Source organism: Protopterus annectens, chromosome 1.part2 (assembly GCF_019279795.1).
Source record: "Protopterus annectens isolate FY-2018-M chromosome 1.part2, PAN1.0, whole genome shotgun sequence".
Lineage (NCBI taxonomy): Eukaryota > Metazoa > Chordata > Ceratodontiformes > Protopteridae > Protopterus > Protopterus annectens.
In genome coordinates, this window is record NC_056727.1 from 962,520,077 (window position 1) to 962,532,285 (window position 12,209).

The window sequence follows — 12,209 nt, forward strand, 5'->3', positions numbered from 1 at the left end:
ATGGGTCCAGCAATCCTGCCACTGATCTCCAGCAAAAGCATCAATACAGCTTCATCAACCTGTACAGTGGGATGCTCAGCAATAGATTACTGATAATTTCAAGTCCAACATCACCATATTGGACACTGTACAGAAAGTAGACGGAATGCCTTCTAGCTTATAGACAACATGAGCAATGTCTTTCCTCAGTTTTATGAGCAGATATCTTGGCTAAATATTAGACCTCTCATTAACATTCATGCAACATGCAAAGTGGTGAACAAAACTGCTCACTGAATTAAAATTATGCTGTATAATATTGCATCTTCTCTCTCCTGTTCCATAGCTGGAAATGTGCTTATTCCAAAGCTTGAGTTCCACCTAATATGTTTTCTCTCAAATAAACCAGTAGCATTAAAAAGAATACGGATTCATCCTTCTAGCAGATGACGCCAACCACTGTGTCCTGATGAAATGCTTTGATAGACTCCCATAATGGGTAGGGGTTGGGCTATTCTGTTTGAAAAACATTTATTTAAAATATCAAACTCGACCATTGTGCATCATTAAAAACGAAACTGCTTATTAAGCAAGAAACCTATAACCGTAAAGATGGCCTCAGTGAATTTGTAGCGCTGTCTAGACCACACTATAAAACCTCCACAAATGAAGGAAATTTTTCTAAGTTTAGACCAGCTGCCTGGAACCACTTTGTTGCAGACTTAAGGAAAGAGAACACATTAGAATGCTTTAACTAAAAGAGCATCTGTGATAGGAATCTGACTGTACTTACTTCAGAGGTAATGGTTAAATCAAGTGCTGAGTCTCAGCCCCATTTCTGAAAGTGACATATACTCTTATTTATTTAGCCACAGCTGCAAAGGAGTGTACTAGCTCAAAGATTGATGTAAATACCTGTTAACGTATGTAAATCTGTCCGTGTTGTACTTACAAACTGTAATGTATCATTTGTTCTTGGATGCATCTTTTATGTACTATATACATTCAGAACTGTTACTTGATGGTACAATATGTTTTGTCTTGCCCAGGTTGTGATTGAAAAGGGTCTGGTGACCAATCTGCTTACCCAGTCAAAAAAAATAGAAATAAAATAGATTAATAAACTCTGTTGGGTAGCATTGATTTTTACTAGAGTACAGCCCAATTGTCCATTCTAGAGCCCTCTGAAAATATGAATTACATACAACTCTGCTGTGGTGTATTAAGCAATATTGCATGGCATCAAATGGGATAATTCATAGCTTAAAAACTGAGGAGTGCAGCTTAATGTGATGTGTGAAGCTGTAATGAAACATTCTCTAAGCACATTTATTTGAACTTGACAGAATTAAGTGCTGTTTAATTCAGGAAAAACATTCCCATTGTATGATTAGGGATAAAAAGGAAAAATGGTGTTCTCATGCTTAACTTGATGCAGAGGTCTCTGGCATAAATCCTACACTTGCTTATTCTGACTTTTTCTGTATACAGAGTAGTAGAACATGAAATTGGTTAGACCTGCCTCCGAGATCTAGCTTGATGGTCTACATGCATTGGCAGTGTGTATACTTTCTTTTTTGTAACCTAAAGCAGTTTTTCAGTTCATTTTATGTACTATGTATTATGCATAGGATACAGCAGCTGTCCAGCTTCCAACGCTTTAGGGTACCTTTCACGCACACAAACCATTAGACAGTTCAAGCAGAACAGGCTAAAAGATGGCTTTGGGTGCCAAGCCCTTCAGAGCTTTCATGCCAACAGAGAGGGAGGCAAAGACGAGCAAAAACACATGTCTACACTGTGGTATAAAAACACACCAAAATAAAATGAGGAAGATTGAGGGAAGTAGTGGCTACTGCAGCAATGACCATTCAAACATCTAGATGTACGATACGTTTACTGTCACAGCTGTACTGATGTTCTTCGTGTGTCACTGTTGCAGTCATTACATTTGGGTAATCTGCTGGCAGGTTGCCCTCAGTTGGCCTGAATTCCATAGTCTTGGGTCCTGCGTAGGTTGCTGTCTTCTCTTCCATGACGTCAGGTCGTCAGGGGTATAAAACATGCAGTCAACGCCATTTTCCCCAGTCTTTCTTGCCTTGCGGTGCCCGAAGCAGAAGCATTTTGCAAGTGCCAGTCGGCCGACTACTGAAATATTCGAGTTTGGGTTTCAGAACCGAAGACTTCACGAAAGCTAAGTACCCCGTTGGGGAAACCTTTTTCGTGCTTTTTACCGATGTCAGAAAAAGTTAATAATTGTATTACTTGTGGGAAGCAAATACCTCATAAGGATTTCCATTTATACTGTACTCCTTGCCTAGGCCCTGATCACAACATGCGTGGCTGTCCGGTTTTGTGCTAGATTTAACCAACGCACTATTAAGCGTCGGTATATTTTTGCATCAAAATATTTTAGAAACAGATTTAACTACCCAGAAATGTCATCTTATAGCAATCTAACTACTGGATTACATAAAAAAAACACAAATAAAAGGGCAGAGAAGGGCAGTTGAGATCCAAAACGGACGAAGCTTCTCCTAAGCCGTTCGCCGGTACTCAAGTGAGGTGCCTTCGCAGCCCCTGATACCCACTACCTTCGAGTCGCAGGCCTCTACCGACACCCATGTGGAGTCCGGCATGCCGCAAAATACTCAAGGTATTGGACCGACGGATGTATCTCCCTCGGATGGGTCTGGAGCCGCTGAGCAGGCACCGGCTTCTGAGGGTGTATTCAGACCTCAACATTTGTACATCAAACCGACGAAAGCTGCAAAACCAAAGACAAAAGCAACTTCTAAACCTAAAAAAATGACGTATGAGCCACGTGCACAGGCCTCCATGCCTAAAAAAACAGATGATCAAAATGGCTAAACACCTTATTACCTTGATCAGGGGTACCCATCCCCCTCCAGATAAGAGGCCTAGGCAAGACACTGGTTATGAGTCTTCAGATCAGGTTTCTATTTCTTCTGATTCCTCTTCTGATCAGGAATGATCTATACCTCCCTATGAGGATTCTGATGCTGAGGAGTCCATTCCATCTGCATCTCTTCCTTAGGATTATTCATTTGGAGAAACCTTGCATACTTTGAGGGAGCATTTTCACTGGGAGAGTCAGGACTTCTCAGAATCAAAAAAGAGGCTCAGGGATTTCCTTCTCCCTCAACACAAGCCTTTAGCCATTCCCCTTGTTTTAGACATTGTGGATGATGTGTTTTCGGAGTCGAGCTTGACCCCTGACTCCTTACCTCCGTCTCCCAGTAAGCCTGACAGATATTACAGGGTCCCTGACTCACATATTTTTTTTATTTAGAGACCCTGCTGTTGATCCTGTAACTATTTCACAGGGTCCAAAGGGAGTTGAGGCTTCAACAGCAAAAATCCCTACCCCCTCTGACAGGGATTCAAGGGCACTGGACAGATGGGGAAAAAAGGTTTATACATCTGCAACCTTGGCAATCAGGGCCTTAAACTGTCAATTTCATATGCTTAAGTACCAACAGCATGTTATGGGATTGCTGAAACAGAAAATGATGATTTCAGAATGTGCCGAAAATAAAGAATTGCAGGAATTATTGCATGCAGCTGAACAAGTTGGAAAGCATACTTTGCAATGTGGTTTTTATTCTTTAGAGGCCTCCTGCAGGGCCGCAGTTACTGAATCTGTGATTAGGAGGCATGCCTGGTTAAAGGAACAAAATTTGCCTGACCATGTCATAGCTAAATTGCTAGATGCACCCTTACAGCACGATTCTCTGTTTGGTATTAAGGCAGAAGAGAAGAAAATGGAAGACAAAGCTAAGTCTATGCAAGCTGTTAAAGACTTCTTACAAGTGCAGCCACCCAGATTCAGTAGACACTGGTCTACAAAAAATTGGTCCATTCCTGTGTCAGACAGAGCTCAAAGGGGCAAATCCAGACGCCGTAAGGGTTCCAGATACCAGGAGTAAGACTCTTACAGGTCAAAGCAATGGGGCGCATCCACCTCCAATTCTGGAGGAAATAAAGCACAAACCTATAGAAAGCAATCACGATGACTTCCCTCTGCCTACACCAAGTACTTATCTTTTGGCAGCACCCATGGGGGGGGATTAGCACTTTTTGCTCAAAACTGGCAATTAATACCCCAGGAAAAGTGGGTACAGATTCCATTTCCACACTGCCAATGACAAATGGTTGGCCAGATCTGCCAAAAAATCAATGGGCAGAGGCACAGAAACAGGTTACATCCCTCATGGAATGGGGCCATTCAAACAGTACCAGAACAGGAAAAAGGACAAGGTTTTTACTCAAGACTGTTCTTGGTACCCAGAAAGGACAAGGCCTAGTGGCCAATACTGGATTTATCGATTTTGAACACATACCTGGATATTCCAAAATTCAAAATGCTCACTTTGCAGCAGCTTCTGCCCATGCTGGGAAGAATGCTTAGCTGGTGAATTTAGACCCAAAAGAGGCATACCTGCATGTCCCAATAATACAGTCGTGCAGAAGATACCTCACATTCAAGGCTGACAATGCATTACCAATTCTCTGCACTGCCCTTTGGCTTATCTACTGCGCCCAGGGTCTTTACAAAGTGCCTGGCATAATTGCATTTTGCAGACAAGTATACAAATATATCCTTACTTGAACGACTGTTTCATTCAAGCAGAGAACAAGGACACACTTCTATGACACCTGGCGTTTGTGAAAAGGCTTCTAACATGCCTAGGTTATACAATAATAACATTCCTGGCTGCAAGCTTGAATACAACTGCCCAGATGGCTTACCTCACACCAGACAAAGACAACTGACTACTTTCTCCAAACTGATGGCAACAAAAACCCAGTCTTCTGCAAGACAAATTCTGCAGGTTCTGGGCTTCATGGCATCCTGCATCCTACTAATTCCATAAGCAAGACTGCATATGAGGAAACTTCAATGGTATCTAAAGAGAGTCAACATTCACACAGTCTGGAAACAATGATTCCTCTCATTCCCTGCCTGCAACAGGAGTTTCTATGGTGAGCAAAGGCCTGTCAGCAAAACATGGGACCGCCCTTCACTCTACCCCTGCCAGCCAAACCTTAACAGATGCATCAGATTATGCCTGGGGGCCCACATGGCAGGAAGATGCATTCAGGGCATATGGGGATCAAAACAAATGCATCTACATATCAACCAGAAAGAGATGCTAGCTGTTCAAAATGCCCTAACAGCCTTCAAGGACTTAATTCAGGACAACTACTGATAAAGACGGACAACACCACAGTCATGTGGTATATAAACAAGCAAGGGTGCACACACTCATACCCCCTTTGCAGATTAGCCATGGTACTGTGGGACACCGCTTTGACCTACCAAATACATCTTCAAGCTGAATTCCTGCCAGGAAAACAAAACACTCTGGTGGGAGATTTAAGCAGAAACCTTATGGACCCTCACGAGTGGAAACTAAATCCACAAGTCTTCAGCATGATAACTGAGACATGGGGGAGCCCAGGCATAGATCTATTTGCCTCTCCTCAAAATTATCAATTGAAAAGATTCTGCACAAGGACTTATCACAGACAAGCATGGAAAGTGGACGCCCTATCCGTCAGTTGGAAAAACCTATCAGTTTACTTTCCTTCTCTACCTCTTCTACCCAAGGTCCTCCTAAAAGTCAGACAAGAGAAGCCAAAGATGATATTAATTTCCCCAGACTGGCCCTGCCAATACTGGTACCCAATCCTAAGGAACCTGTCTCAATACCCAGCTTGGACCTTGCCTCAAAGACCACAACTACTGTCCCAGCAAAACAATCAGATCCTACACAATCAACTACAGACCGTGAACCTGGCAACATGGCTAATCATATAATCATTCAAACAACTCCTCTCAGTAAAGCTGTGATGGATGTCATTTTGGAAGCCAGAAGGCCTAGTACTAGAAAATCTTATGCTGACAAATGGAAGGGATTCTGTGCTTGGAATCAAGCACAAGGAACTGATACAGCAGAACCACATATTCCTCAGATATTACGATACTTAACTGAGATGCTTGACAAAGGCCTGTCTTTCTCATCAGTCAAGATCCATGCCTGTGCCATTTCGGCTCATTACAATACAGAGCCACCAATCTTTTCTCATCCTTTACTAAAGCAGTATCTTAGAGGAGCCAAAAATGTAAGGCCGCCTAGATCATCACCATTACCTGCATGGGACCTCAATTATGTGTTGGAAAAGCTCACCCTGCCTCCTTTTGAACCAGCTGCTACCGCTGATATAAAGTTCTTATCATGGAAGACAGCTCTGCTACTAGCAATTACTTCAGCAAGAAGAGTTTCAGAGCTACAGGCCGTCATGGCTGTAGAGCCTTTTATCATATTTTACCCAGACAGGGTGTCTGAGGACAAATCCTACTTTTATGCCCAAGGTGGTTTCCAGTGTGCCTGTACCAAACAATTCATCTGCCAACTTTTTATCTAAATCCGCAGAACAAAGGGGAGAGAATTCTGCATTCCTTGGACGTACACAGACGGCTAAGATTCTACTTAAGCAGGACTAAAGCTCTAAGAAAAACTGAGCAATTACTAGTGTCATATGCTGCAGGATCAGAAGGAAAGGCTATTTTAAAGCGGACAGTTTCAAAGTGGATAAGCCACTGCATCCGTTTTTGCTACTTACACCATGGTAAACCTGTGCCCAGGGGCATTAGGTTTCATTCCACCAGAGCTGCCGCTACTTCAGCAGCCTTTCTCAGAGGAGTACCAACCAAAGACATTCTAGAAGCTGCTACTTGGAGTTCTGCTCACACTTTTACAAAGCATTACCATTTGCATCTCTAAGTCCAGGGCAGGCTTTGCCACTGCAGTGCTGCAGGGCCTTATAGCCGCACCTAATGCTATTTTAGCTCCAGCCGCCCAACCATTGCTTTGGGATTCTACCCAAATGTAATGACTGCAACAGTGAAACACGAAGAACATAGTACAGTTGTGTACACTTACCATAAATGTAGATGTTAGAGTGTATTCACTGTTGCAGTCCAGGTTACCCTCCCGCCCATCCCCCTGTCATTCTACAGTTTATCTTTCCTTCTCTGTCTTCTACAACCTATGTGGTGTATTTGCTTGTAGATGAAGGTAAAGTTTATTTTGATGCATGTATATATATAATATTGCTACCTTATTGGGGGCACCTGACATCGGGGGCAAGAAAAACTAAAGAAAATGGCGTCTGCTGCATGTTTTATACCCCTGACGACCTGACGTTATGGAAGAGAAGACAGCAACCGACGCAGGACCCAAGACTTTGGAATTCAGGCCGACTGAGGGCAACCTGCCAGTATATTACCCAAATGTAATGACTACAACAGTGAATACACTCGAACATCTACATTTATGTTAAGTGTACACAACTGTACTTCATAGGTTACTGCAGCAGTGATCATTAAGCTATATGGGTAAATTACTATAGCTTAGAACAACTAGCAGGTGGAGGGGCAAGGACCCAGAAGCCCCTGGAGAATAGTCCTAGCAGAGCCTATTGTAGACTTAGAAAAGGAATCTAGTTTGTAGTGCTTTGTAAAAGTATGCACAGCGGACCAAGTTGCTGCTTCCAGAATACTCCCTTTCCAAAAAGCCATAGATGAAACCAAGGCCCTGGTAGAGTGTGCCTCGCTCCTCCCTGGAATAGTTTTGCTTTAGTGGGAATAATGAAAGGTAATAGTCTGAGACCATCAGAAATGATCTGTTTTGACACAGGGTGCCCCTTTTTCCTACCTTCACAAGAGATGAACAACTAATTGGAAGTTCTGAAATGTGACTAGCCCTATCTCCCTCATTCTTGGGTTCCAGGAAGAGCACAGGGAAGTTGATAGTTTGGCTTAATATATATAAAAGAAGGATTAGTTCTCAGAGAAATCCTGTCATTTTGAAAAATGAAATATGGTTGACCCACCATAACAGCATTAGTATCTCAAACTTAAGATCTCAAGGAGTCAGTGATTTTTCTTGGAGACTTCTTCTGTAGTACCCCTTTCAAAAACATTTTCAAATGAGTGCATTGAAAGAGGGATCCATGGGCTGACATTCTGAAATGTTCAAAGCAACAGTTATTCAAACATCTACTGTTTTAAGTTTGCTTGCCAAACTATACTGTGATGTAAAGAATTGGGAGCTAGGTTATGAATTTTTTTTAGAGCGGATCTATTAAGTGTAGCTTTTCAGATACACTAGTTATACCAAAGGCTTACTGTTATTTCAGTAATTTAATTTGCTGCTTTCTTACTTCCTTTATGTATGTCCTTTCTGTTTATTGTTCATGTATTAAGTTGGGAGTCCCTCTACTCTAGAAAAAATGATTGCATTACAGAGCACTTTGGAATGGGAAACTCAAAAACCGAATGCAATACTTTGCAGCAATTGATTTTGTAATGTACGTTACATTTTTTTTTCATAAACTTATTACTTCTTGAGAGTCTTGCATACATTGTTGTATGTTCCAGACCATCTGTATTTATCCTTCCATGTCTGTCACTTTAGAAGCAGAAATTATTTTGTTTCATACTGAGTCTCGAACCATTAGTATGTAACTTAGAATTTTCTGTTTTTTAACAAATATGCCAAGAGATATTGCCCATATGATGTATTTTTTGTGTGTGTGGATCAGATGTTACAGTTGTACGGCCTTATGACTCCATCACTCATGGGGTTTTGTGGTGGTAACCATGACAATGAGTTTTATATTTTTGTTGGTGTTTCAAAAAATTGATATAATACTTAGTGGTAATAGGCTGTGCTGTTGCAATTTTTTTCCTCAATTCTGCTCTTCTTGCTAAAATTAGATGTAATTTTGTCCTGTGCATGTATCCAGTAAACAAAAATAAATGGATGGAAGTGCTTTCTTAGCAGCCATGGTGTGTGCTAAATCCTTCATTTGTGGCGTGCCGTAACAGTGATTAATATTACTGCAGTAACATTAGAATGTCTTGATGCTATTTTTTCATGTTGTTATTTCATGGCATGTAGAAGTTATGTTTAGAAGCAGAATGGTAATGTAAATTACAAAATGATAATTTTCAGTTGTGTTGGGTTCAAGGGTGAATGCTTTATTGCTTTGACTGCTCTGAAAAGTAGCTTATGGATTGCTGGTTGTTGCCATTTGAGATCAGTTTTTGAGGCTGTATCTACTTGAATTGCCAGTGCAGATTAAATTGTGTGTTATTATCCATCTGTTTGAATTAGGCACTCGTTTTATTTTAAATCATGTTGTCTTTTGTTTTCCCAAATTAGAGACGTGACCAGATGCTGCCATCAAGACCCTTTCCAACACCCCCTTCTTGTTTTGAACAGCAGTGTGTCGTAACCTCTACCCACAATTTGGGGGGATAATGGGCATGACTATGTCGATTCTGAGATCGGAGGCTACCAGTCTGGCTTCCCTTATGAAAATGTTAGAATAAACCAGCCTGCACAGAGAAAATAGTTCTGAAATGTTATTTTTTGGTTTGTGTGCCTTTCCCAGCCCCCTCATTTATAGGTGGCACCAAATAAAAACTGTTTCAAGTAGCTGTAACTATTCTCTAATTCCAGTATTTTCATTTTGGCTGTACCATTAATTGAAAAAATCTACCAGTCGTATCACTGTTAGTTATTACCTGCCTGTAGAACCTAATGGAAGTTCTTTCTGATTAGAAAATTTGGCTGCTGAAAATGACAGGGGAGAAACAGAACGTCAAAAGCCAGCTAGTACTGCATTTGATCACTGAAAGCAAGATTTAATTACCAAAGATAATGCAGAATTCTGAATCATGTTTTGGTGTTCTGCAATTTGCTGCTTTTATTTAAAAGGTAATTGTTGAAAGGGCTTACAGTTTTAAGACTCAATCACCATCATTTTTAAAATCTGCCTGGTCATAGTTCATGGTTTGCTGTGTTTTGTTATGGGATCGGGTATATGCAATATATACAAGTTTGTAAATCAGTATTTTGTTATACTCTTAGAAAATTGGAAAAATAAAATTTTATTTTAAACTTGTTAATTAGCATTGTTGTAATTTTCATACATTTATCTTTTTCCATTAAGAGTTTTTTGCAGTGTCAGGCTTACCCTTTCTTGTCATATTCAGATATTTTTTTGTTTAGTTTCGGTTTCTTGTCTCATTTACTGGGTAGGTACATATTACTACTTTAAACAACTTTCTTTGTCTATGGGCAACCTCATGGACATGTCATACTTAACCTGACACTGTAAAGCCCTCTGTACTTTCCTGAAAGTATTAGTCTGGTGCCACATGATGGGTAGACCCCATAATAACTGGTTAATGTGCTGACGGCAGTCGGTGAAACAGTGCAGTGGCTGGTGCCTGAGGGCTTATATTTAATGAAAGTACATGTCAGAAATGGCTTTTTTGGGAGTTTAATAAACACACAGTGGGTGAAGCTTGAGTTAGGTCAGTCTGTGTATTAAACAGATGCATGAAAACATTTATTTGTTCTCTACTACACTGTCCATTTTATGGTTGTGGGAGAATCTAAGCGTATCTCAGCACTTTGTGATGCATGGCAGAAAATGGATCATGATTGGATGCCACTTTGTGCATGCACGTGTGTGCATACTGTGATGTATTCATATAAATGCTAAGAGCAAAATGTTGCAGATCGCAGTTTCATCGACAGAGAAAGCGGAAGTAGACAGTGAATTCTACATGCACAGGGAGAGCATGTATGCGTGGGGCAGAAGGCATATAGCAGAGAACTAACCTGCAGAGCCAGGCACTGTAAGGCTGCAGTAAAGGAGTGGCATGGGAGTAGCTAAAGCAGAGAAAATGCTAGAAGGATCTTATTTGATGTTTACAGGAAGTAGACTACTTGAAGATGATGTTGGGATTTAGGATATTATAGCATTTTGCTACCCATGACATGAATGTTTTGTGAAGACTTACTTTACACATTTGGACTGTTGCCACAAATATGTAATGGTTCTGTTTCTTTAATACTTTCCGAAAATGTTCTACCACTTTTCATATGTAACAAAAAGAACACATTATTTAACAAAGATTTGTTGATATTCCAGAATTAGGATGCTTTGTTGACCCTCAAAGGAGTTTTCGATTTAATACCCCTCTGGCATTCAGACATTCTTCCCAAGTCTCCCAAAGACCACCGCACTGAGGATGATTAAATTAAATAAACCACTTAGCCAGTGGAAAAAAAAATGCACACTGAAGAAATACAGAAAATAATTTAATAAAAAATACTCTTAACACCTCAGCAAAACACAGCCTTCTTGATTGTATACAATTTGTATGACCCCCCCCAAGTCAGACTGTAGGTAGAGTTAGAGGTTTATGTGGTACGTTCCTTTGCTCCATATGTAAGTATGTTTTGAAATCTTTTGAAAAAATTAATGGGGTTAATTTTTGCCCCTTAAACTCCTATACTTGTACTACGAAAGGGGTAATTTATGCAATTTCATGCTCCTGCAGTCTTTTTATATAGGTGAAACTAAAATAATCTTTAAATTAAGACTGCAGGTGCATATTGGCGACACTAAAAACAAAAAGTTTGAGAACCCAGTAGCTCTGCATTTTAATTTGATTCATGGGAGGGTGTTTGCTGATCTAAAGGCATGTATTTTGGAGCAAGTCAGAGAGAGAGAGATGATTATGCTTTAAAAAAAATTGCACTTTAAAGAAAACTTTTATTTTTAAGTATGACACCCAGAGTCCTAGGGGCTTAAATAAGGAATGTAATTGGAAAGCCTTTCTATAACTAACTTGATTTGATTAGTTAATTGGCTAATCGTTTTTATTGGGTTTGTGTATTTAAGAAGTGTTTTTTATTGTTTGTATCAACTCCAAGAAGGCTGTGTTTTGCTAAGACGCTAGAGTATTTTTTATTAAATTATTTTCTGTATTCCTTCGGTGTGCATTTTTTTTCATTGGCTAAGTGGTTTATTTGTAGTTCCCAAGTCTTCCACATTTTACAATTCCCAAGCTTTTAAATTAAGTTCCCACCCATCCACAAGTTTGAACAAACCTTCCACAAACTAAGACTATTCTTATTGCCCAATAAATTATTTCTGGGACAGTAAGAACAGTCCAACGCTGAAAGAACACTGCAGACATTCCAGGATCATAAGGCTAATGGTTTAGGTAATGTAGTTATTGTCAGTATGGCATTTAAAACATAAGCACAGAGTCTTCCATAGTGCACTGAACTTGAGGAAAGTTTGTTGTGTCGCAGTGCCAGTTACAGCTCTGC

General features: G+C 40.3%; 1 protein-coding gene across 1 annotated transcript in view; it reads left to right on the plus strand.

Moving 5' to 3' along the window:
- The window catches only part of AK2 (adenylate kinase 2), a 318,886-nt gene extending 308,906 nt beyond the window's left edge, over positions 1-9,980 (plus strand). The window contains exon 7 of the mRNA XM_044059922.1: positions 9,237-9,980. Coding sequence (XP_043915857.1) covers positions 9,237-9,238 — 2 coding nt within the window. The 3' untranslated portion in view covers positions 9,239-9,980. The remainder of the gene's footprint in view (positions 1-9,236) is intronic.
- The last annotated feature ends 2,229 nt before the right edge of the window (positions 9,981-12,209 follow it).